General features: G+C 41.9%; 1 protein-coding gene across 1 annotated transcript; it reads right to left on the bottom strand.

Moving 5' to 3' along the window:
- Window positions 1–1,101: 1,101 nt before the first annotated feature.
- LOC139380488 (caveolae-associated protein 2-like) lies at window positions 1,102–21,153 on the bottom strand. Its single transcript, XM_071123187.1, has 2 exons — window positions 20,470–21,153; window positions 1,102–6,063 (listed from the first exon to the last, which is right to left on the bottom strand). The coding sequence occupies exons 1-2, from the start codon at window positions 21,013–21,015 to the stop codon at window positions 5,206–5,208; spliced, it is 1,404 nt and encodes a 467-aa protein (XP_070979288.1). The 5' UTR covers window positions 21,016–21,153; the 3' UTR covers window positions 1,102–5,205.
- Between the last annotated feature and the right edge of the window lie 4,258 nt (window positions 21,154–25,411).

The raw sequence follows: 25,411 nt of genomic DNA on the forward strand, positions 1-25,411 counted from the left end.
GAACATCTACATTTAAAGTCTAATAAATTATTTTAATATGCACCATCACAACAAATCTATTGTATTTTAGACAGCTCTGAAGAAACATTATGACTTGAAGAAAATTTGTTTCAAAATGTCCCAAATTATTGGCTACTGTGCCTGCAGAAAGTATTCACACCCCTTGACTTTCTCCACATTTTGTTACAAAGTAAGTTAATGTTTAAATGTCAACTTACTGTCAGCTTGCTGCAAGTAGTAATTGTAGAATTCACAGAAACTTACTTTGGCTGGCTTCTGTCACACTCATTGACCTGATTGTGTGGCAGGAAGGTCAGTTTGCTGCCAACCTAGATGTTGATGCCAGGTGAGGCTGGGTCCCAAGTGTGCTCATGCAAAAGACTACATAATAGTAATCACCTAATGTCATAAGCGTTCTTGTAATCAGAAAAGTTCCTTGAAGTTGCAGTGAGCTACTGGCAGCTCGTTGCAAATATGTTACTGTGCGTTTTACAATAGCTTAACTGGCAACCTAACTGTCAGTATGTTCCTAGCAGTTGCTGAGAATTTTACATTAACTGACAGCTGTTTGCTAATTCAGCGGCACAAAATTCACTAATATCCATATAACTAGCTTCCATTAATTTACTGTTAAAAGTAACCTTTTAACAGTACAGCTCTTATTTAATGTCACATGCTCTTACAACAACTGCACAACTGACCATGTTAAAAGAGGTATTCAACCTTTGACGACAACCATCAACCACTTAAACTGGTACAACACTTCCACTGATGGTTGGCACAAAACACATATTAGACCATGCCCCAAAATATATTTTCTTGGCAAGTCAGTTAGGAACAAATTCAAATTTTCAATGGCCTAGAAACAGTGGGTTAACTGCCTTGTTCAGGAGAAGAATGACAGATTTTTACCTTGTCAGCTTGGGGATTTGATCTTGCAACCTTTCGGTTACAAATCCAATGCTCTAACCACTAGGGTACCTGCCGCCCCAGACCACTGGTATGTTTCAGAGATGAGGTAGTCATTCAAAAATCACGTTAAACACAATGCACACAGAGTGAGTCCATGGATCTTATTATGTGACTTGTTAAGCAAAACTTATTTTGGCTTGCCATAACAAAGGGGTTGATTTACTTATTGACTTAAAACATTTCAGCTTTTAATTTGTAATGAATTTGTAAAAAAACGTAAAAACATAATTCCACTTTGACATTATGGTGCATTGTGTTAGGCCAGTCACAAAATAAATCACAATGTCATCCAATTAAAATTCAGGCTGAACAAAATGGGGAAAAGGTCAAGGGGTGTGAATACTTTCTGAATGTACATGTTCTTGGTACCAAAGATGTACCTGGTGGCACTGCTGAAACATTAATGCACTTCTGCCTAAAGGCCTCTAAGTTCAAATCCCCAAAGCATTTATGCACACATTACATCAAGTGTCCCTGAGTACTGATATTTTCACATTGGTGTTGTCAGATAATTATAAAATTATTGACTTGATTCTGGGCTTCTAGCAGTGTACAGAACTGTGTTCTTGCCATTTAAATCTGTGGCCAAGCTCTGTCATGCACATAGAGCTGGTGGTGTAGCAGGAAGTTCAGCTCATTAGCAACAAAGAGTTTGAGTTCAAATCCCAAGTGAGGTATAGTCTTAGGTATTCAGCAGCATACTGTCCTTTTACAGCAATAACACCTTCATTCAGATGTAGAAATTCAGTAACTTGTTGTTTACCTTCCTTTCACTGCAATCAGTAGCCTATAGTGTACCATGCAATTAAAGGAACTTTGCAACAGTGTAGCATTTCATGGCATAAAAGGAAAACACTGTGGAGAGGGAATTCTTAATATGAAAAATAAAATTACCCTAAGCTCTGGCAAATAACCTTTTTTTTCTTATTGGGAGTGTATGCTGGTCCAGCATGGTCTAGCTGGACAAGCTGGTCTGCTAAACTACGGTCATCATTATCATATTTCCCAGCATGCTATATTGCAGTTTGATTTTCTCGAATAGTTTGTTTCAATATCTGTGTTTTTGCATGTACATTGATTGTTTTAATTAATCAATTAAGGTATCTTATGCTACACAAAGATACATAACATACATACTAATCCAATATCTTAGTTAAACTTATTTCACCCGTTACTGAAACTGTTCCAGTTTAGGTGGTGAAATTTTTTTTGTAGTAAGGGTTACAATGAGAAAATGGGATCTTTCTAATATGAATATGGACAGTTCATCAGTTACATTTCAATTAAACCCTCCCTGAATGCTTGAAAAAAAAGGGAATCTCCCTTATACCCCAAATAATAATAATAATTTAAACAAAGTGGATAGCGGAGAACATTTATCCTCACATCTTGGACAGACCAGAGCCTTCTAGAAACAGTTTTAGAAAGTGTTCTTCTTCCTGTAAGCATTACATGGCAATGCAGGAATTTTGATAGCCCACAGGGCTGCTGGCCAGAAGGTTGTGGGTTCACAGACCACCGTGGAAGAGAGTAGGGGGGGAAAGATCTCCTTTATAGTAAAAGCATTGCATGAATCTATCATCGTATTTGCAGGTCTGAGAAAAAAAATGCCCTTTTCTGTGGCTTAACCCAACGAGAGATGGTCACAACGATTTCCCTAAAAGTTGTCTGGGTTTAAACATTTATTGTACAGAAAGTTAATCGCCTAATCAATTGATAGAGAGAATTAGAATTACTTCCCAAGCAAAGTATATTTTTTGGGTCCTTGGCTATAGAAGGTTGTGTCTCAGCCTCTGAATGTCAAAGACACGAAACAATGTATATTGTAAAGCATCAAGGACCAAAGCGCTCTAATATATCACGTTATATAATCGGATCAGTTTTAAAATATTAAACTAACAAGAGGTAAGCTTGTGCTTTTTGCCATTTTCTTTCATAAAAAGTAGGGCTATGGCATAACCTCATACCCCCTTCACTGACATGGAATTGACTGACAAATGTATCTATATAGCAGCCTATTGCCTAATTTAATCTGCCAAACAGGTAGGCCTACCTCTTATTTCTTAAATATGAATAACTAGGCTCCAACACAAAGCCCTCTTGTTGTTAGTAAAGTCAAATTAATTATGCCTACTCAAATTTGCCTACTTTCAGCACCATTAGCTGTCAATTTCCAATTGATTGTGCCACGGCTGCTGTTTCAAGTTTCAGTCACCACAATCGAATCTGGCTGATTGTGAGGCCAATAACTCTGATCAATACGCTTTCAGAATGGAAAAGTAACATTGTTTTTAATAAAACAAATTATAGTAGTAGCAAGCAATCAAAGTTGACCTCTGGTCCTCGTCATCTTTGAGCTCTCCTTCTCAAACTGAACTGAACAGAACAAAAGCTTAAGGATAGTTCGCACGCAGGAGTGCATTTTTGGATTAGGCCTAATCAAAATCATTTTTAGAAAAAGCCTTTTACTCTCCTCCTGAACTGCCTACACAGCACAGCCATTGGTTTATTTTGTGCCATTCTTTAGTTTTTTATCTTATGCTTGTTGAGTAGTAAATATTTCACCTATATTATCATTTTTTATTTGTCCCCCCCCCCCGTAAAGCACATTGCATTGCATTCCATGTCTGAAATGGGCTGTATAAATAAAGCTTGATTTGATGTTTTGAGGGCAAAACCCTGCCAATCATTCTGAATGCAAATCGTGGGTGAATAAACATTCAAATTGTTGGATATCTCCGTTCAGGCTGGATTCCATTAGGAATTAGACATCACTTTGCAAAGCCAGCATAACGTAACTTAATGCGGGTTTTGCGGGTGGCCACCATATGCTGGAATGCTGGTGACCAGTGTCCAAACAATGACGGCTGGTCACCAGCCTATGCTGGTCTATGCTGTTTTTTTTTCAACAGGGCTTCCAAAGCAGGAATTCCTCACTCCAGCATGGCAATTACCCACAACAGCCTGTGTAAGTTTGAAGAATTCCGTGCGTGTATGAGTGTGTGTGTGATTGTCTTTGTGGGTGCCTCTGTAAATGTGTGCTAGTTAATCTAGTGTTTGTGTGCATGTGTGTTTCAACCATATAGGAATGTGTCAACATTGTTTATGTGAGTGCTATGCTAACTTTAGGTGCACATAATGCACACGTAATCAACTCCAACATTACAATTTTTACAGTATATTTATGAAAGTCAGGTGACAGTACTCAAATATGATTTTATATAAGTCGTTATGCCTACTGATATTTAACTCCCTATAATCAAATATATACATAAACGTAAGATTATGATTGCCCTGATATAGGGTGTTTAGGAATGTCCCAGTTTGTAGAGCCTTAAGGCCCCAAGTCATCCTCTGTCTCAATAGTGCTCCCAGTAGACCTTACCCTAATACAGAGATATCAACTTACACTCCCTTAACCACTTACCACTTTCAAGCTGTATTTTTCAAGCTGTTTTTGTCATGAGAGGTCTGATGAGTATATATATTATGGCAAATAAATGAACTAAAGTAGGGATGGCATGAAATTGCCTTAATGCTATTTCTCCATTTTTACCCTGCACTCGGATTATGTGGTTACATCCAGACCTGGGTCAAATGCATATGTCACAAACCTCAGCCTTACACTGACCTTGCTTTAGAAACATAGCTACCGCCCCATACCAATGCCCAGACAACTTGGCAATGGGCTACCCTTCCCAAGCTGTGGGCTTTACCCTCTTTGCCAACGATGTCAAGCGAGGCAGGAGAACAAAGAGACTATCTGTCAGACTGAGAGGCCCATGCAAAGACAGATACACAGAGAGAGTGAGTTGGCTCAGCATCCTGGAGATGTGCTCTTCAGAAGCCTAGGTTCCAGTTGGGAAGGTGAGTTATAGTCCCTTGGCTTGCTGGTTCTTTTCCTAAGGTAGCCCCAAAGAAGGGTAGGTAGCTATACAGACCAGGCAGGAGCAACTGATGCAGGATATCTTGATCACTCTTGATAAATCAGGATCTCTGAAATGGAAGCTTGGTGATCTGGGATATGTCCATGGATCTCCTGGATCAATCACACATGCAGGGCTGGAGGCATTGGAGGGCCAGGAATGATTAGGGGCTCCATATCGTTAGCACTGGGGCTTGAGATTTTTTTGAAATTGGTAGGCTGGAAAGATGGAAGGATGACTACAGTTTTGGCATGTTAATTTAAAATACCCAGGGAATGTGCATGAGCAAAATATGAGAGGGATGAGATTATGAAGCATGCTCTACAGCAGGTATGGGGTCCTTTACCTCCACCAGGCTTTCCTGCTCCTCTACCTCATCATAAAACTCTTCCTCCTCCCCCATATCGTCATCATGCTCCGGGAGAGCAAGCCCCGGTTGACGATCGATGGTCAGATCACACTTAAGGCTCCCCGCTTCTCCATTGATGGTCAAATCGGCCTGCACGCTCCCAGGGGTAGAAGGACTAGCTAGCTCCTCTCCCCCCTCCACACCCAGCCCTTCCTGGGAGTACACCTCGGCCAGGGGCAGATCCCTATCCATGCTACCCAAGGGAGGGATCTCCACGTGGGCTTGCCCGCTAGGCGAGCCTCCGGGCTGTGTCGAGGCCTCCCCTTCGCCTCGCAACTTCTTCACATTGAACGTCATGGGCGACACCTTGAAAGAAGAGCTCTTGGCAGCGGGACTCTTAGGGTGGTTTGGTGTAAAGCTTTTCTTGATCTTCTCACGGCTCGCGGGTGGCACGATCTTGGTGCTGATCCTGGTCATCTTCTTCTCGATGCTTTGGCGCGAGAAGGCCTTCTTCATGCTGTCCACCTTCTTCAGGCTGGAGCGCTTCAGCCGGTCGGCTCTGGATCTCTCGAAGGAGGGCAGGGCCGCTTCTAGGCCCAGGTCTGCCTCTCCCTCCAGGGCTTCGCCGTCCTCGTGGAGACCCCCGGTGTCATTGTCGGAGGAGTACAGGCTGATGTTATGGAGACCCTCCTCCTGAGAGCGGTTGGCATCTATGCCGGTGACAGACGGGGCAGGTGCCGCAGGGGCGTCGTCCTCAAGCTGGCTGGCCTTGGGGGATTCCTTGATGAACATGCTGGAGGGGATCTCGTTGTCTTCCTGGAGAACAGAGGGGAGGACAGTGTTAGGATTAGGAAGGTGGTCATGTGAAGTTATGGGATGATCACTTGAAACAAGCCTCAGGTCATTAATTTATTAATCAAGCGGATGAACACAAAGCCATGCACACTATAATTGTATATGGTTATCAGATATAAGCATCAGCATTAAACATACCGATAACTGCCTAAATAAAGGAAACCGAACATTGTGTCTTAATAGGACATTGGGCCACCACGAGCCACCGGAACAGCTTCAATGCGTCTTGGCATAGATTCTGCAAGTATCTATTGGAAATCTATTGGAGTTATGCGACACCCGTCTTCCACAAGAAATTCCATCATTTGGTGTTTTATTGATGGTGGTGGAAAACACACTCAGGCGTCACTCTTGAATCTCTCATACGTATTCATTGCGTTGAGATCTTGTTACTGAGAAACGTACACACTCAAACTCAAACACATTAAACCCCTTATGCTCCTTTGAGACCCCTCTTTCAAAGTCACTGAGATATCTTCTCTTCTAACCATGGTAGCCAAAATAATGGGTAAAACTGGGCATTTTATATATATATGTATGTATGTATGTATATAGATATATATGTGTGTACTGTATATGTATGACCCTAAGCATGATAATTGCTTAATTAACTCAGGGACCACACCTGTGTGGAAGCAACTGCTTTCCATATACTTTGTATCCCTCATTTACTCAAGGCTTTTTCTTTATTTTGGCAGTTACCTGTACATAGATACTGTATATCAAAAGCAGATGCAACTTAGTCTAGTTGGATCTTAAATTAAATCAAACCCTGCATGTGCACTGCTACAGGACAGTGCCTTCAGAAACTATTCATACCCCTCGACTTATTCTGTATTTTGTTGATACAGCCTGAATTCAAAATGTATTTGTCCCTGTCTACACACAATACCCAATAATGAAAAAGTGAAATATGTTTTAGAACTCTTTGCAATGTTATTGCAAATGAATTTCAGAAATATCTTATTTACATAAAGTAGCAGTCAAAAAGGGTTTTTCTTTATTTGGACCTTTCTACATTGTGGAACAATAGTGAAGACATCCAAATAACACATATGGAATCATGTAGTAACCAAAAAAGTGTTAAAATAAAAATGTATTTTATATTTCAGATTCTTCAAAGTAGCCACCCTTTGCCTTGATGACAGCTTTGCACACTCTTGGCATTCTCTCAACCAGCTTCATGAGGTAGTCTGCCCATTTTTTTAAAATTTGGAAATGTTAAATTAATGTAGGAAAGTATAACACATTAGATCTGAAAGATAATACAAAGAAAATAACATGTGATTCTAGCCGAGGCATAATTTCGATTTTGGCCACTAGATGGCAGCAGTGTATGTGCAAAGTTTTAGACTGATACAATGAACCATTGTATTTCTGTAAAAATGCTTGTATCAAGGCACCCCTAAATGTGCCTAATTGGTTTATTAATTCATTTTCAAGATCATAACTGTGCACTCTCATCAAACAATAGCATGGTATTCTTTCACTGTAATACTACTGTAAATTGGACAGTGCAGTTAGATTATCAAGAATTTAAGCTTTCTGCCAAAAACAGATATGTCTATGTCTTGGGAAATGTTATTTTTACTTACAAACTCATGCTAATCACATTAGCTTACGTTGGCTCAACTGTCCCGCGGGGGACCCACCGATGCTGTAGAGGTTTTCAACAGGTGTGCCTTGTTAAAAGTTTAATATGTGGAATTTATTTCCTTCTAAATGGATTTGAGTCAATCAGTTGTGTGGTGACAAGGTAAGGGTGGCCAAAGAACAAGTCCATATTATGGCAAGAACAGCTCAAAAAAGCAAAGAGAAATGACAGTCCATCATTACTTGAAGACATGGTCAGTCAATGTGGAAAATTAAGAACTTGGGCCAAGAAACACGAGCAATGGACATTAGACCGGTGAAAATCTGTCCTTTCGTCTGATGTCCAAATTTGAGATTTTTGGTTCCAATGAGACACAGACTAGGTGAACAGATGCATGTGTAGTTCCCACCGTGAATCATGGAGGAGGAGGTTTCTTTGCTGGTGACACTCGGTGATGTATTCAAGGCACACTTTACCAGCATGGCTACCACAGCATTCTGCAGCGATACACCATCCCATCTGGTTTGCACTTAGTGTGACTATCATTTGTTTTTCAACAGGACAATGACCCAACACACCTCCAGGCTGTGTAAGGGCTATTTGACCAAGAAGGAGAGTGATGGAGTGCTGCATCAGATAACCTGGCCTCCACAATCAGATGGTTTGGGATCAGTTGGACCGCGGAGTGAAGGAAAAGCATCCAACAAGTGCTCAGTATATGTGGGAACTCCTTTATGACTGTTGGAAAAGTATTCTAGGTGAAGCTGGTTGAGCAAATGCCAACAGTGTGCAAAGCTGTCATCAAGGAAAAGGGTGGCTACTTTGAAGAATCTCAAATATAAAATGTATTTTGATTTGTTTAACACTTTTTGGTTACTTCATTTTCCATACGTGTTATTTCATAGTTTTGATGTCTTCACTATTATTCTACAATGTAGAAAATCGTAAAAAACAAAGAAACACTTGAATAAGTAGGTGTGTCCAAACTTTTGACTGGTACTGTAAGTGTTCACAATACATGTTAAAAATCACCTTTATCAGTTATTACAGCTGTGTTTCTTTCTGGGTACAATATTTGCACATGATTCTTTTAACGTCTTGAAGCTCTCAAGTTGGTTGTTGATCATTGCTAGACAGCCATTTTAAAGTCTTGCCATAGATTTAAGTCAAAACTGTAACTAGGACACTCTGGAACAATCAATGTCAGTGTATATTTGGCCTTGTGTTTTAGGTTAGTGTCTTGCTGAAAGGTGCATTTGTCTCACAGTGTCTGTTGAAAAGCAGAATATAACAGGTTTTCCTCTAGGATTATGCTTAGCTCTGTTAGTTCCCTTTTATCCCCCCAAACTATCCTTAGACAAGCATACCCATAACATGATGCAGACACCACCATGCTTGAAAATTTGAAGAGCGGTACTCAGTAATGTGTTGTGCTGGATTCGCCCCAAACATAACACTTTGTGATCAGGACATAAAGTTAAATTCTTTGCCATTTATTTTGTTGCAGTTTTACTTTAGTGCCTTATTGCAAACAGGATACATGTTTTTGGAATATTTGTATTTTGTACAGGCTTTCTTCTTTTCACTCTGTCATTTAGTTAGTATTGGAGTAACTACAATGTTGTTGATCCATCGTCAGTTTTCTCCTATCACAGCCATTAAACTCTGAAACAGTTTTAAGGTCATCTTTGGCCTGGTGAAATCTCTGAGCAGTTTCCTTCCTCTCTGGCAACTGAGTTTTGAAGGACACCTGTATTTTTGTAATGACTGGTGTGTTGATACACCATCCAAAGTGTAATTAATAACTTTACCATGCTCAAATGGATATTCAATGTCTGCTTTTTTTTACCCATCTACCAGTAGGTGCCCTTCTTTGCGATGCATTGGGTAACCTCCCTGGTCTTTGTGGTTGAATCTGTTTGAAATTCACCGCTCGACTGAGGGACCTTACACATAATTGTATGTGTGGGGTACAGAGATGAGGTAGTCATTCAAAATCATGGTAAACACTATTATAGCACACAGAGTGAGTGCACATTTTTACTTCTTAATTTATTTAGGCTTGCCATAACAAAGGGGTTGAATACTTATTGACTCAAGACATTTAATCTAATCACGAATATAATCCACACAAATATTCAATCAAATAAAATGTTATTGGTTGCGCACACAGGTACAGCGAAATGCTTATGAGTCTAGCTCCAAAAGTGCAGTAAAGCCAAACTATACAATACACACGAATCCCCCAAAACTTTTAGAAAGACATCAATAAATATCACAATGAGCAATGTCAGAGTCTGGAATATAAATATCAACTTCACAGTACATAATTTGCCGCTGTATGTTTTGGCAGCCATAAACGGATGTCTTGGTTCAAGAGTTTAATAAATCCCCAAATGACAGTTGGTGGTTTGTAATTTCAGAGCAGTAGTTATTCAACAGTACCAGTTACAGGTACCAGCCTCAACACCCTATAGTTCACAATCTACAGAACTGTGTGTGCGTGAGCGGGCCTCTCCACTGACTGTGAAAAAACTAAAAACCCTTTCTTACGGGCTTCTCGCCACCCTCACTCCCACACACAGCACTCCTTCACACACCAGAGTAAGCCCCTATTCAGTTAGACTAAAATAGTATTCTATTGTTGCTGAAAAAAGTTTGGATTCTTGCACTCAACAAAACAGTGCAAATACACACAACAAACCAATCAAAATCAGATCAATCAAAAACATGTCTGGAGGTGAAATTAAAAGAAACTTGTCTTCATGTTGATACAAACATGTATTTTTCATACAAACTTTCTCCTTAAAAATGCATTCAGGGCTCAAGATATGCTGGCATAACATGAACTTCTATGTAAATCATGCGTTGATGTCTAAAGTAGATTTGCTCAAGTGTTTGAGTAATATATCTCAAGTCAGGATTCAGTAAATCACCCAGAGTGGAAAGTAAGTGTGTTTGTGTGTGCTTGTGCATGTGAGAGGGGGTCAAATACTTATTTTCCTCATTAAAATGCAAATACATTTCTAACATTTTTGACATGCGTTTTTCTGGATTTTTTTGTTGTTATTCTGTCTCTCACTGTTCAAATAAACCTACCATTAAAATTATAGACAGATAATTTCTTTGTCAGTGGGCAAACGTACAAAATCAGCAGGGGATCAAATACCTTTTTCCCCCACTAAGATGTGTGAACAACTCTTTTGATTTTATTTACTTTTGTGGTGGAAAAGATTGTACAAATGGTGTAGGTCTAGTGCTCAGAAGATAACACATGAAATGATCAGGTAACACATATGTGCAATGTGATCCTGAACAGTGCATCATATCAGACCAATCTCATAACAAAGCAACCAATAATCAATTATAGCAAATCAATCAATCATAGCAAACCAGTAAACAAAATAAACAAATAATCATACATTACCGGCCCTAACAAAATATTTGAAACTCTACTCCACCGTGAGAAGCCAAATGTAATACCATAGATACTCCTGATTGTTTTATTAACCTGCAGATACCAGATACCCAGGACCTTATCTAAGCCACGCACTGCATGATTCACAGCTCAGGTGGAATCAGGCGGATGCCAAGCATGTGCAGCTTCCAGTGACGGTGGAGGTAAATCTGTCATCAGTGTTCTGTTCTCTTGAGTTCATCATCAAGACTAAGAAAGCTTTTCATTTAAAAGCCTCGGCTTAGAGGAAGTGCTGCACGGATTCACAGTTTCACTCATTTGTGCGTCCTATGGATTGACCAATCTTGTCAAAGCCTCCATTCACAGTCGATTACACAGCCACGAGCAAAGCTTTATTGTGGTATCCTTGATGATATTTTAAATTGTATGTGGAGGCCTGTTTGGCTGAAACGCAGCTGTAGAACCTTTTGAAGATCTGAGAACACATGCCAAATCTTTTCAGTTGCTTGAGGGGGAATAAGGTTTTTGTCGTGCCCTCTTCACCACTATATTGATGTGCTTGGACTATGTTAATTTGTTGGTGATGTGCACGCCAAGGAACTTGAAGCTCTCATTCCTGCTCCACTGCAGCCCCATTGATGAGAATGGGGGCGTGCTCAGTCCTCCTTTTCCTGTAGTCCACAATCATGTCCTTTGTCTTGATCACGTTGAGGGAGAGGTTGTTGTCCTTGCACCACACAGTCAGGTCTCTGACCTCCACCCTATAGGCTGTCTCATTGTTGTCGGTGATCAGGCCTACCACTGTTGTATCGTCGGCAAACTTAATGATGGTTTTGGAGTCGTCCCTGGCCGTGCAGTCGTGGGTGAACAGGGAGTGCAGGAGGGGGCTGAGCACACACCCCTGAGGGGCCCCCATGTTGAGGATCAGTGTGGTGGATGTTTTGTTAACTACCCATACTATCTGGGGGTGGCCCGTCAGGAAGTCCAGGATCCAGTTGCAGAGGGAGGTGTTTAGTCCCAGGGTCCTTAGCTTAGTGATGAGCTTTGAGGGCACTATGGTGTTAAATGCTGAGTTGTAGTCAATGAATAGCATTCTCACATAGGTGTTCATTTTTCCAAGTGTGAAAGGGCAGTGTGGAGTGCAATTGAGATGGCATCATCTGTTGATCTGTTGGGGAGGGTATGCAAATGGTGTTGATGTGAGCCATGTGAGCCATTACTTTAGTGTTCTTGGGCACTTGGACTATGGTGGTCTGCTTGAAACATGTTGGTATTACTGACTCAGACAGGGAGAGGTTGAAAATGTCAGTGAAGACACTTGCCAGTTGCTCAGAGTACACATCCTGGTGATCCGTCTGACCCTGCGTCATTGTGAATGTTGACCTGTTAAAATGGTCTTACATCTGCTTCGGAGAGCGAGATCACACAATCCTCTGGAACAGCTGATGCTCTCATGCATGTTTCAGTGTTACTTGCCTCGAAACGAGCATAGAAATAATTTAGATAATCTGGTAGGCTTGTGTCACTGGGCAGCTCTCGGCGGTGCTTCCATTTGTAGTCTGTAATGGTTTGCAAGCCTTGCCGCATAAGACAAATGTCGGAGCCGGGGTAGTACAATTTGATCTTTGTCCTGTATTGATGCTTTGCCTGTTTGATTGATAATTTCTTATAAGCGTCCGGGTTGGAGTCCCGCTCCTTGAATGCAGCAGCTCTACCCATTAGCTCAGTGCGGATGTTGCCTGTAATCAATGGCTTCTGGTTGGGGTATGTATGTACAGTCACTTTGCAGATGACCTCATCAATGCACTTATTGAAGAAGCCAGTGACTGATGTGGTGTACTCATCAATGCCATCGGAAGAATCCAGGAACATATTACAGTCTGTGCTAGCAAAACAGTCCTGTAGCTTAGCATCTGCTTCATCTAACCACTTTTTATTGACCGAGTCACTGGTGCTTACTGCTTTAATTAATTAATTTATTTGTCAGATTTCAAAAAGGCTTTACGGCGGAAGCAAACCATGCTATTATCTGAGGACAGCACCCCATCAAACAAACACATGGCAATCATATTTCAACCTGCCAGGCGCGACACAAAACTCAGAAATAACGATGTAATTCATGCCTTACCTTTGAAGATCGTCTTCTGTTGGCACTACAATATGTCCCATAAACTTCACAAATGGTCCTTTTGTTCGATTAATTCCATCGTTATATCCCCATAATGTCCATTTATTTGGCGCGTTTGATAAAAAAAAACACAGTTTCCAACTCGCCCAAAATGACTACACATCTAATAAGTTGCCTGTAATCTTGGTCCAAACACTTCAAACAACTTTCCTAATACAACTTTAGGTACTTTATACCGTAAATAATCAATAATTCGATATTTAAGATGGAATAAACTGCGTTCAATAAAATTAAAGTGGAGCGAGCGCTAGGTCGCGCGCCCAAACACAACAGGACACTAGACTCGACCCTCGTTCTGAATAGCCATACTTCTTCATTACTCAAACGAAAAACATCAACCAATTTCTAAAGACTGTTGACATCTAGTGGAAATCCTAGGAACTGCAACAAGATGCCTCCGAAATCTAGATTCCCATAGAAAACATATTGAAAACATGATCACCTCAACAAGAAAAAAATTCCTGGAGGGTATGTCCTCGGGGTTTCGCCTGCCAAATAAGTTCTGTTATACTCACAGACATAATTTAAAAAGTTTTAGAAACTTGAGAGTGTTTGCTATCCAAATCCATCAATTATATGCATAAACTGCCTGAGTAGCACTGTGGCATTGTTGGCACTGTTCATTGTTGTTTAACTAGCTAATGTTAGCTGGCTGGCTCGTTAGCTAACGTTACCTGACGTGTGTACAAGACCTGTTGAATATGGCCGGTGTCAGTAAACGTATGCAAAAAAAGCGCAATGAAATTGTTGCCAGCAGAGCTGGTTAAGCTATTTCATGTTATCCAGAGGTAAACAAATCATTGGCCAGAGCGTCAAGTGTGAGCTCCATGAGCGAAATAAGATGGGTGGGGCTAAAGGGTGTGAACGATGCTGTATTGGTGTAGACATAGAAGAGCTCTTCACTAGATACCAAAACATTCAAAGGCGATTTTCTCAAAAGTGAGTTTACAAGTTGATCAACTTTCCCGTTGTCCCTCAAATGCAGTGTATGATATATTATTGTGTAGCTCTGATCTCTACTTTTATCCAATGTATAAAACACAATTTCAAACTTTGCTACATAAGACTGAATCCAGGTGGTGAGTCACATATTGCAGTTAGATGTTTTAAATTGTTTGTTTCAATATCTGTGTTTTTGCATGTACATTGATTAATCAGCATAGAACATGCTGGTCGGCCTGCAGAACGCTAGACCATGCTGTTCAGAGCAGCTTGACTAGCAGCCGACCAGCACCGGGGTATTTGTCTCCGCTCTGCTAACAAGTATTTTTCTACTCTCATACAGGTATAATAAAGGCCTAGTGCACTCATTTGGTGGGAAAAAATGTATGTTTTATTTTATTTATTATTATAATTGTTTTTATATGTATACATATATATTTTTAGAGGCCTCAGCACCCCTATTTCCTGGGGCTATGCTTGATTGTTCCAGTGTTTACTTGGACTTGACTTGGAAACTTCTATTTGAGATCAAAGGTCAAATCAACACAGAGCATTAGAAACATTTTCTCAAGCCCTAGTTTGTTGGAATAAAACCCATTAAAAGCTGGCTATTGTTTTCTCTTTCCTCAGCCTCTCTTTTGGACTTTTAGACATTCTCCTGTGACTGTGGATGCCTGTGGCATGGTTCAAATGTCAAAAAAGGAACAAAGAGAAGCAAGATGACATGAATCCCATCTGGATTGAGGCCACTGAAAGATAACTATTGTTTTCTCTTTCCCACTCTTTCCTACTGCTCCGTGAGACAATTAGCCTTTTTGGCTTGGTTTGATCCCCGCTGGTTTCCCTCAGTCACCTCTTCTCCTCCAATTAGATTCTGTAATCCTCTCAGATAAGTCACCACCTGCGTGTGGAACATAACCAAAGAGCTTGGTGTCTGTGTGTGTGTGTTTGTGTGCATGAGTCATGACACACACTCCTTGGAGTTATGGGCCTTTGAGGACGAAATTTGCTAATTAAAATTAAGAAATACAGAAATATATATATTTGGATACAGTTGTGTGTTCACTAAACTGTTGAATTCTAGCCCTCACAGCATACAAATGGACTTAACCTGGTCCAAAATAAATTTTTGAATAATTTTGAATAATACAATAGTTTCGGCTCATTTCCTAGTGTTATCATTTTGTCTAATTGACTTCACATATGTCCTTTCCTCCTTTCCCTTCTCTATCCCTCAATTTTTCTTTTCGGCTTCTTCACTCTGTTCCCCTCTCTCTGTTGTCATTTTCTCTCTTTCTACTTCTCCCTCTCTCTCTCCTTTCCCCGCTTTTATACACCTCTCTCTTCGTAGCATGTTCATAAATAGGGAGATTAAAATAGGAATGAACTCCAAAGGGAAAATGAGACCGATAACAAAGAGAGGAGCTACAGGACAAACAAACAGGCTTGTTCACTTGAGTCTGTAGGACTACCTTTCTCTGTCTCCATAGACAGAGAGCCACATTAGGCTGTGGGACAGAAACAGTTTTTTAAAATATATTTTCAATGGAAAACTTGTTACAGTTAGTCCCTCCTTGTTCCAGTCTGATTTATTCCGTTTGGTGCCTAATGAACATGACCCAGATGAGTATTGGGATTCAAGGCCATCTTTCATGTTGCGATAGGTGTCACTGAACCAAACTCATCCATGGACATGGGGGATTACGAAATGGAAGGCTTTGTTGTTTGAAAGAGAGGTAAAACAAAACGCTTGCAAGGAGAGGATATTTGTACGTGAGTGTGAGCTTCAGTGGTATTACCATGCCTTGAGCTAGGTTAAGTGAGCCTTGCCTACTGGAACATAACACCTGAGAGATGTAGGCACACACGCACGCACGCACGCACGCGCACACACACACACACACACACACACACACACACACACACACACACACACACACACACAGCTGCACCCTCAAGCCAGTCTTGTTCTCCTGCTAGGACCTGTGGAAATAGATCTGTTCTATAACATAGACGCCATAGAGTTGACTATGCATCCCTTAACTGACACATGTACTAACAGCTACACTACATCAACGTTGTTGAATAGAATTATATGAGAGCGTAATAAGCACAGTAACTGACTGGCAAGGCTTGAAGTTAGTTAATCATATTTATGTCTAGTTAGGCTTTTCCTGAGTTCAAATGATAGGCCTTGTTGGAATACTTTAGAAATGTCTCCTTCCTTTCTAACTTCCTTGAAGTAATCATATATCTGAATTGGTAGGATTGATAATGGGGTGGTAAAGTAAAGTGGTGGTAACCTTACTTTCAACTATCCAATCCCTTATAGATGTGTGCTTATTTCAAGGAAACAAGGAGGGAAGGATGCATTTTTAAGTATTCAAAGAATGATTAGTTGAATCAGGGGTTAAATTAGAAAAAACTGGGTGAGGCAACTAAAGCAGGACTGGCTCTGCCTTATCCTGCATAAGGAACTTGGATAAATAAACCTAACACCAGTGCTTACTCACTGCCTAGAGACCTTTGGTCAAGAGTTCTGTGACAATGGCAGTAAAGTCTTTATCAATCAAAGCTGACTACTGAAATCTTCAATTTAATTCAGAAAACTATTTATATGATGCCAAAATGTTTCAATCTTAATTCAAGTGTGTTTGTTAAAAAAGTATGATGACAAATACAATGGGCAAGACCAAAGATCACTCAACTTACGATCTGTTTGCACTCTCCAGCACGAATACACTGTTATCCAAAGTTGCTCAGGTCGAATGTATTAAAGAACGTCTTTCGATAAGGCAGTGTTTCGTTTTCTTGATGCAGCATGTTTTGTTTGGTTGTGAAATGTGTTTTCATTCAATGCTGTTGGATTTGAATGTGTTTTGATTGTGTGTGATAAAAGGTCATCACTTCCTTTCCCATCATACCTCTCCAATTCCACTACTCATCTTGAAAACTGCACATATGTGCACACATGCGCACACGCACACACACACAAACAGATGCCTGCACACGTGCACATGCACTTATGCATGCATGTGCACACTCATGCACAAACACATATGCATGGAACTGCAGAGCAAAATGTGTCACATTTCACAGTTGTATTACTATACCTCTTTCCCATTTTAATGTAAATTAATGTTTACCCTCTCGCTAATCCAACACCTTTCCCCTCCCCTTGGTATCAAGAACCAACTTTGTCACAAACAGAAGCTACCACATGGCATTGGACTTTTCTGTTTTGTGGCTGGGAAGGGGAGAATATGTGGCTGGGAAGGGGAGGTCAGGGAGACAGGAAAAGCACTGGAGCACGAACACGGGCCAATCTACAAACTACACTAAGCACTACATTTGCCTCCAGCCCAATTAGGGCTCGATTAAGGGAGAGGAGCACCCGAGGGGCAGGGACCTGTCAGCCTGTCCATGGCAGTGCCGAATTTACCGAGCGCCCTTGGGAGCAGCACGGCGGCATTTCCAACTTGTGTAGCACGTACAGAGCACCGTATTTTCTAGGCCAGGAGCAAACAAAAGACAAAAGAGAGCTCAGGGGTGCGGAGTGAGAATCTAAATGCCTTATCAGTGAGTTGCATATTTTGTGACTCATAGCGTGTTCTTTGTAGCACTGTGTGACAGAATGGCATCCTCTGATGTTTGTTTTTTTACTCTTACTGAATGTTGCTGGTCATACAGTACGGATAATGCTATCATTATTACCCATCAGTATTCCCCATGACCCTATCATTATCATTATTCCCCATGACCCCATCATTATGTCACATCATTTTAGACCATAACACTATAAGGACTCAAAACAGTTAAGCAATTGTACGTAGGCAACAACTATAGGGATTACTTGTGGATAACCAACTCCAATGCACAATCACCAGACTAGAATAATGCAGTTGGAGCCCATGTGCAGTATTTGCACCTGTTGCTATTGAACAAGAGCAATAGCACCTGGGAAACCAGATAAGATCAGTGACTATGAGCTCTCAGGGCTTAGCCTGTGTCAATATGACTTGCCTTTTTTCTGAACACATACAGTATCAAGCCCTATCAAATCATTCAAGAATATACTGGCCACTCAATAATTCCGTATGTTTAGTATAATGGAGCTAGGACTGACCAAAGAGTAAGGTTGGGAAACACTATTCAAATACTATTAAAATCATCTGATCACACCTTTTATGTGTTGGCTCAGTTGGTAAGAGCATGACACTAATCATGCTTAGGTTGCAGGTTGAATTCCCGCAGGGATCACAGTCACATATTACATGTGGATGCAGTAATTGTACTGTAAGTGTCTGCCAAGTGGTATATTATACTTTTATACATTATATTATTATTTATATATTGTAAATCACTTCAGTAATCAGAGAGGAGGATAAGCAAGATGCATTCACTCTTAATGCATAGATCTAATTTAACTAGATTGGTGTAAGGTACTTAAGTAAAAAATACTTTCAAGTTCTGCTTACTTTGTTTTTTGGGGTATCTATACTTTACTTTACTATTTACTATTTTGTTGACAACTTGTACTTTTACTTCACTACATTCCTGAAGAAAATAATGTACTTTTTACTCCATACATTTTCCCTGACACGCAAACATACTCGTTACATTTTGAATGCTTAGCAGGACAGGAAAATGGTCCGATTCACCCATTGAACATCCCTGGTCATCCCTACTGCCTCTGATCTGGCGGACTCACTACACACAAATGTTTCGTTTGTAAATTATGTCTAAGTGTTGGAGTGTGCCCCTGGCTATCCGTAAATGTTTAAAACAATAAAATTGTGCCGCCTGGTGAACTTATTTATACTTTTCCTTTTGATACTTAAGCATATTTTAGCAATAACATTTAATTTTGATTCATAAGTGTATTTAAAACCAAATACTTTTAGACTTTTACTCAAGTAGTATTTTACTGGGTGACTTTCACTTTTACTTGAGTCATTTTCTATTAAGGTATCTTTACTTTTACTTAAGTATGACAATTGGGCACTTTTTTCCCCCACTGATTGTAGATCATTATACATAATGGCCATTTGGTCTTGAAAACAGATCTAGTTTAAGTGTGAGTTGTGATCTACGCTTTTCTTTATTATCCTCTGCGCGGTGTTCCCAGACACACACACACACACACACACACACACACACACACACACACACACACACACACACACACACAACCATCCTCACACACACGCACACACACACACACACGCACGCACACACACGCACGCACGCACGCACGCACGCACGCACACACACACACACACACACACACACACACACACACACACACTCTCTCTCACTTTTACATATCCAAAGAGCTCTTCAAAACACCACTCCCCCTGTAGTTACATGCTCACACCATGTCTCTCTCTCACACACAGCTGCAAAGCCTGTCATTTACACACAACACAAACATTACAGTGTAGATTGCACTCATAAACACCCTTGCATTAGCTCCCAACGTCCACAATAAGTTTGACACACACACACACACACACACACACACACACACACACACACACACACACACACATTGCTCAACATTTCTAAAATTCTCCCAAACCTTTTTAACATTCTGTTCCTCGCTCTCACACACAAGACACATATGCACACAAACACTTTTATTTTTTTACCCCATTTCCTTCCCAATTTTGTGGTATCAAATTGTCTCATCGCCACAACTCCCATACAGACTCAGGAGAGGCGAAGGTCAAGAGCCGTGAGTCCTCCGAAACACAACCCAACCAAGCTGCACTGCTTTTTGACACAATGCCCACTTAACCCGGAAGCCACTAATGTGTCAGTGTGCACTGTGCCCGGCCCGCCACAGGAGTAGCCATTGTGCGATGGGACAAGGACATCCCTGCCGGCCAAACTCTCCCCTAACCTGGATGACGCTGGGCCAATTGTGCGCCGCCCAATGGGTCTCCCGGTCGCAGCCAGCTGCAACAGAGCCTGGACTCAAACCCAGAATCTCTAGTGGCACAGCTAGCACTGCAATGCAGAGCCTTAGACCACTGTGCCACTCGGGAGGCCCCACAAACAAACACTTTTAACACGTTTAACATTGTTCCCTCTCCTTCTCTCACAATCCCCAAACACACTTCTTACATTTCTTTCATTCTCTCAATATTCTCTCTTCCTCACCACTTTTCCCTTTTCCCCTTACACTAAACCACATCCATCCATCCACCCCTCTATCCCTACCTGGAAAATGAGTACTTTGAAATGGTTCCTCTTGAGCAGGTGTCCATGGTTGGCCTCCAGCCGCTTCACCTGCGACGCCTGCTTGTCCAGATGCTCCCGCACCTCCTTCATGTGGGTGTTGACCTTGTGCGAGCGCTCCAGCAGCTTGCTCACGCTGTTGGACGTGCTGGTGTGGTTCTTGGACAGGCGAGTCACGTCGCCTTGGACCCCCTGCACGGCGCCCTCCAGGTCAGCCTGGCGCTGCTCCATGCGCAGCTGGTTCTCCTGCACCGCCTCCAGCATGTTGACCAGCTTGTCGAGTAGAGCCACCACTGTGATGGCACTCACCTGATCCCTGGCCATGGGACTGGTGGGACTTCCGGGGCTCCCGTGGGTTTTCAAGCCCAGCTTGGAGAGGGTGTCAGTGGGGGAGGAGGGAGCCGAGCTGGGGCTGAAGCTGGGCACCAGGAGGTCCATGTTGTCTTGCTGTGCATGGTACTGCTGGGGGTTGACCAAAATGCTGCTGCTGTTGCTGAGGCGCTCGGCGTGCGATGAGTCTTCTCCCATGGCCACAGGGTGGAGGGGGTTAAATGTCCTAGTTTGAAGAGGGAGAATGTGGACTGTCTAGTTCTGAGATGTGAAAAGTCTCAGTCAGTTGGTGGTTGTTGTTGCTGTTTTCAGTAGCTCCAGAGGAGGAATGAGAAGGTAACAGAGATTCTAGCTCCAGAGGAGGAATGAGAAGGTAACAGAGATTCTCTTCTCTTGATTGTTTTGATGTCCCCTCCCCTTTTTTACACTGTGTAGAAGAGCAAGGGTTGTATGTACACTCCCATTTTTCTCCTCCCTTTTTTCTCTCTCTCACTTCCTCCTCTCTTATCTACTCTCTCTCTCTCTCTCTCTCTCTCTCTCTACTCAGTGGTAGGCTTTTAAAAACCTCCCCCAAAGCCAGAGGGAGGGGTGTGGTTGTCCTGGTAACAGTTCTAGCCCTAAATTGCTAGAGACAAGTGAGCCAGAGGTTGCCACTGTGTGTGTTCATGTGACTTCTCTAACTGCACTGTCTGTCTGCATGCATGAATGAATCTGTAAAGTCAGTTTGAGTGCCAATTTAATTCTATAAGCATTTCTGATATTGTGTATTTGCCTATTCCAGTGTGTATGTCTCTCTCCCAGGTTCAGATTTGTTTTGTAGTTAGCAGTTTGTTTGCAGTGTTCAGAGTTCTTAGCCAATAGAAATACGTATACAATGCAGAGCAAAAGGTGCAGGTTGATAAAATATTGTACATGTACAATGCGTGATTGTACAGTGCCTTTGATTTAGTGTGTGCCCATGTGTGCAGCAGGCAGCCCCCTCCATCACTCCCTCCCTCTACTTAGCTTTGGCATTGGAACACTGGGACACATGGAAATGTGGAAATCCGTGTTTGAACAATGAGCTCATCTGTGCCCCTTGCACGGTGCCAGGATACATTCATTTTTTATTTGACTTATTTCAGTTTTATTTAATCAGATAGGCCAGTTGAGATCAAGTTGTCATTTACAACTGCGACCAGGCCAAGATAAAGCAAAGCAGTGTGACAAAAACAACAACACAGAGTTACACATAAACAAATGTACAGTCGATAACACAAAATAAAACAAAAATAGAAAAATCTATGTACAGTATGTGCAAATGTAGAAGAGTAGGCAATAAATAGGCAATAGAAGCTAAGATAATTCCAATTTAGCTTTAATATTGGAGTGATAGATGTGCAGATGATGATGTGCAAGTAGATATACTGGGATGCAAAAGAGCAAGAGGGTAAGTAATAATATGGGGATAAGGTAGTTGGGTGTGCAATTTACAGATTGGCTGTGTACAGGTACAGTGATCGGTAAGCTGCTCTGACAGCTGATGCTTAAAATTAGAGAGGGAGATATAAGACTCTAGCTTTAGAGATTTTTGAAATTCGTTCCAGTCATTGGTAGCAGAGAACTGGAATGTAAGGCGGCCAAAGGAAGTGTTGGCTTTGGGGATGACCAATGCAACATACCTGTTAGAGCGAGTGCTACGGGTGAGTGTTGCTATGGTGACCAGTGAGCTGAGATAAGGCGGTGCTTAACCTAGCAAAGACTTATAGATGACCTGGAGCCAGTGGGTTTGGCGATGGAAATGTAGTGAGGGCCAACCAATGAGAGCACCCACAGTGGTGGGTATTATATGGGGCTTTGGTGATAAAACGGATGGCACTGTGATAGACTACATCCAGTTTGCTGAGTAGAGTGTTGGGGGCTATTTTGTAAATGACATCGCCAAAGTCAAGGATCGGTAGGATAGTCAGTTTTACGAGGGTATGTTTGGTGGCATGAGTAGAGGAGGCTTGGTTCCGAAGTAGGAAGCCGATTCTAGATTTAATTTTAGATTGGAGATACTTAATGTGAGTCTGGAAGGAGAGTTTACAGTCTAACCAGACACCTAGGTATTTGTAGTTGTCAGAACCGTCCAGAGTAGTGATGCTAGTCGGGCGGGAGGGTGCGGGCAGCAATCGGTTGAAGAGCATGCACTTAATATTACTAGCATTCAGTTTGAGGCCACGGAAGGAGTGTTGTATGGCATTGAAGCTCGTTTGGAGGTTTGTTAGCGCAGTGTCCAAAGAAGGGCCAGATGTATTCAGAATGGTGTCGTCTGCGTAGAGGTGGATCAGAGAATCACCAGCAGCAAGAGCAACATTATTGATGTTTACAGAGAAAAGAGTCGGCCTGAGAATTAAACTCTGTGGCACCCCCATGTCTTTTATCGATGGCGGTTATGATATCGTTTTGGACCTTGAGCGTGGCTGAGGGACACCAATGACCAGCTCGGAAACCAGATTGCATAGTGGAGAAGGTACGGTGGGATTCGAAATGGTCTGTGATCTGTTAAATAACTTGGCTTTCGAAGATTTTAGAAAGGCAGGGTAGGATGGATATAGGTCTATAACAGTTTGGGTCTATAGTGTCTCCCCCTTTGAAGAGGGGGATGATCGCTGTAGCTTTCCATTCTTCGGGGATCTCAGACGATATGGAAGAAAGGTTGAATAGGCTAGTAATAGGGGTTGCAACAATTTCAGCGGATCATTTTAGAAAAAGAGGGTCCAGAGTGTCAAGCCCAGACGATTTTTAGGGATTCAGATTCTTTAGCTCTTTCAGAACATCAGCTATCTGGATTTGGGTGAAGGAGAAGCGGGGGGGTTGGACAATTTGCTGCAGGGAGTGCTGAGAGTTTGGCCTGGGTAGGGGTAACCAGGTGGAAAGCAAGGCCAGCCGTGGAAAAATGCTTATTGAAATGATCGATTATAGTAAATTTATCGGTGGTGACAGTGATTCCTATCCTAGCATCACCATCCTGGATGGTTCCGGCCTAGAATATGTGGACATCTATAAGTGCCTAGGTGTCTGGCTAGACTTTAAACTCTCCTTCCAGACACATATCAAACATCTCCAATCCAAAATCAAATCTAGAATCGACTTTCTATTTCTCAACAAAGCCTCCTTCACTCACGCCACCAAACTTACCCTAGTAAAACTGACTACCCTACCGATCCTCGACTTCGGCGATGTCATCTACAAAATGGCTTCCAATACTCTACTCAGCAAACTAGATTCAGTTTATCACAGTGCCATCCGCTTTGTTACTAAAGCACCTTATACCACCCACCACTGCGACCTGTATGCTCTAGTCGGCTGGCCCTCATATTCCCCCCATATTCGTCGCCAGACCCACTGGCTCCAGGTCATCTACAAGTCCATGCTAGGTAAAGCTCCGCCTTATCTCAGTTCACTGGTCACGATGGCAACACCCACCCGTAGCACGCGCTCCAGCAGGTGTATCTCACTGATCATCCCTAAAGCCAACACCTCATTTGGCCGCCTTTCCCTCCAGTTCTCTGCTGCCTGTTACTGGAACGAATTGCAAAAATCGTTGAAGTTGGAGACTTTCGTCTCCCTCACCAACTTTAAACATCTGCTATCTGAGCAGCTAACCGATCGCTGCAGCTGTACATAGTCCATCGGTAAATAGCCCACCTAATTTACCTACCTCATCCCCATACTGTTTTTATTTATTTACTTTTCTGCTCTTTTGCACACCAGTATCTCTACCTGCACATGACCATCTGATCATTTATCACTCCAGTGTTAATCTGCTAAATTGTAATTATTCACCTACCTCCTCATGCCTTTTGCACACAATGTATACAGTGGGGCAAAAAAGTATTTAGTCAGCCACCAATTGTGCAAGTTCTCCCACTTAAAAAGATGAGAGAGGCCTGTAATTAAGGTACACTTCAACTATGACAGACAAAATGAGAAGAAAAAAAATCCACAAAATCACATTGTAGGATTTTTTATGAATTTATTTGCAAATTATGGTGGAAAATAAGTATTTGGTCACCTACAAACAAGCAAGATTTCTGGCTTTCACAGACGCGTAACTTCATCTTTAATAGGCTCCTCTGTCCTCCACTCGTTACCTGTATTAATGGCACCTGTTTGAACTTGTTATCAGTATAAAAGACACCTGTCCACAACCTCAAACAGTCACACTCCAAACTCCACTATGGCCAAAACCAAAGAGCTGTCAAAGGACACCAGAAACAAAATTGTAGACCTGCACCAGGCTGGGAAGACTGAATCTGCAATAGGTAAGCAGCTTGGTTGGAAGAAATCAACTGTGGGAGCAATTATTAGGAAATGGAAGACATACAAGACCAATGATAATCTCCCTCGATCTGGGGCTCCACGCAAGATCTCACCCCGTGGGGTCAAAATGATCACAAGAACGGTGAGCAAAAATCCCAGAACCCACACGGGGGGACCTAGTGATTGACCTGCAGAGAGCTGGGACCAAAGTAACAAAGCCTACCATCAGTAACACACTACGCCGCCAGGGACTCAAATCCTGCAGTGCCAGACGTGTCCCCCTGCTTAAGCCAGTACATGTCCAGGC

This window comes from Oncorhynchus clarkii, chromosome 22 (genome assembly GCF_045791955.1).
Source record: "Oncorhynchus clarkii lewisi isolate Uvic-CL-2024 chromosome 22, UVic_Ocla_1.0, whole genome shotgun sequence".
Lineage (NCBI taxonomy): Eukaryota > Metazoa > Chordata > Actinopteri > Salmoniformes > Salmonidae > Oncorhynchus > Oncorhynchus clarkii.

Excerpts from the sequence above, each read along its gene's own strand:
- LOC139380488 (XM_071123187.1), bottom strand. The coding sequence starts at position 21,015 with ATGGGAGAAGACTCATCGCACGCCGAGCGCCTCAGCAACAGCAGCAGC. Across the intron at positions 6,064-20,469 it reads TCAAAGTACTCATTTTCCAG|GAAGACAACGAGATCCCCTC; the intron begins GTAGGGATAGAG and ends TCTGTTCTCCAG.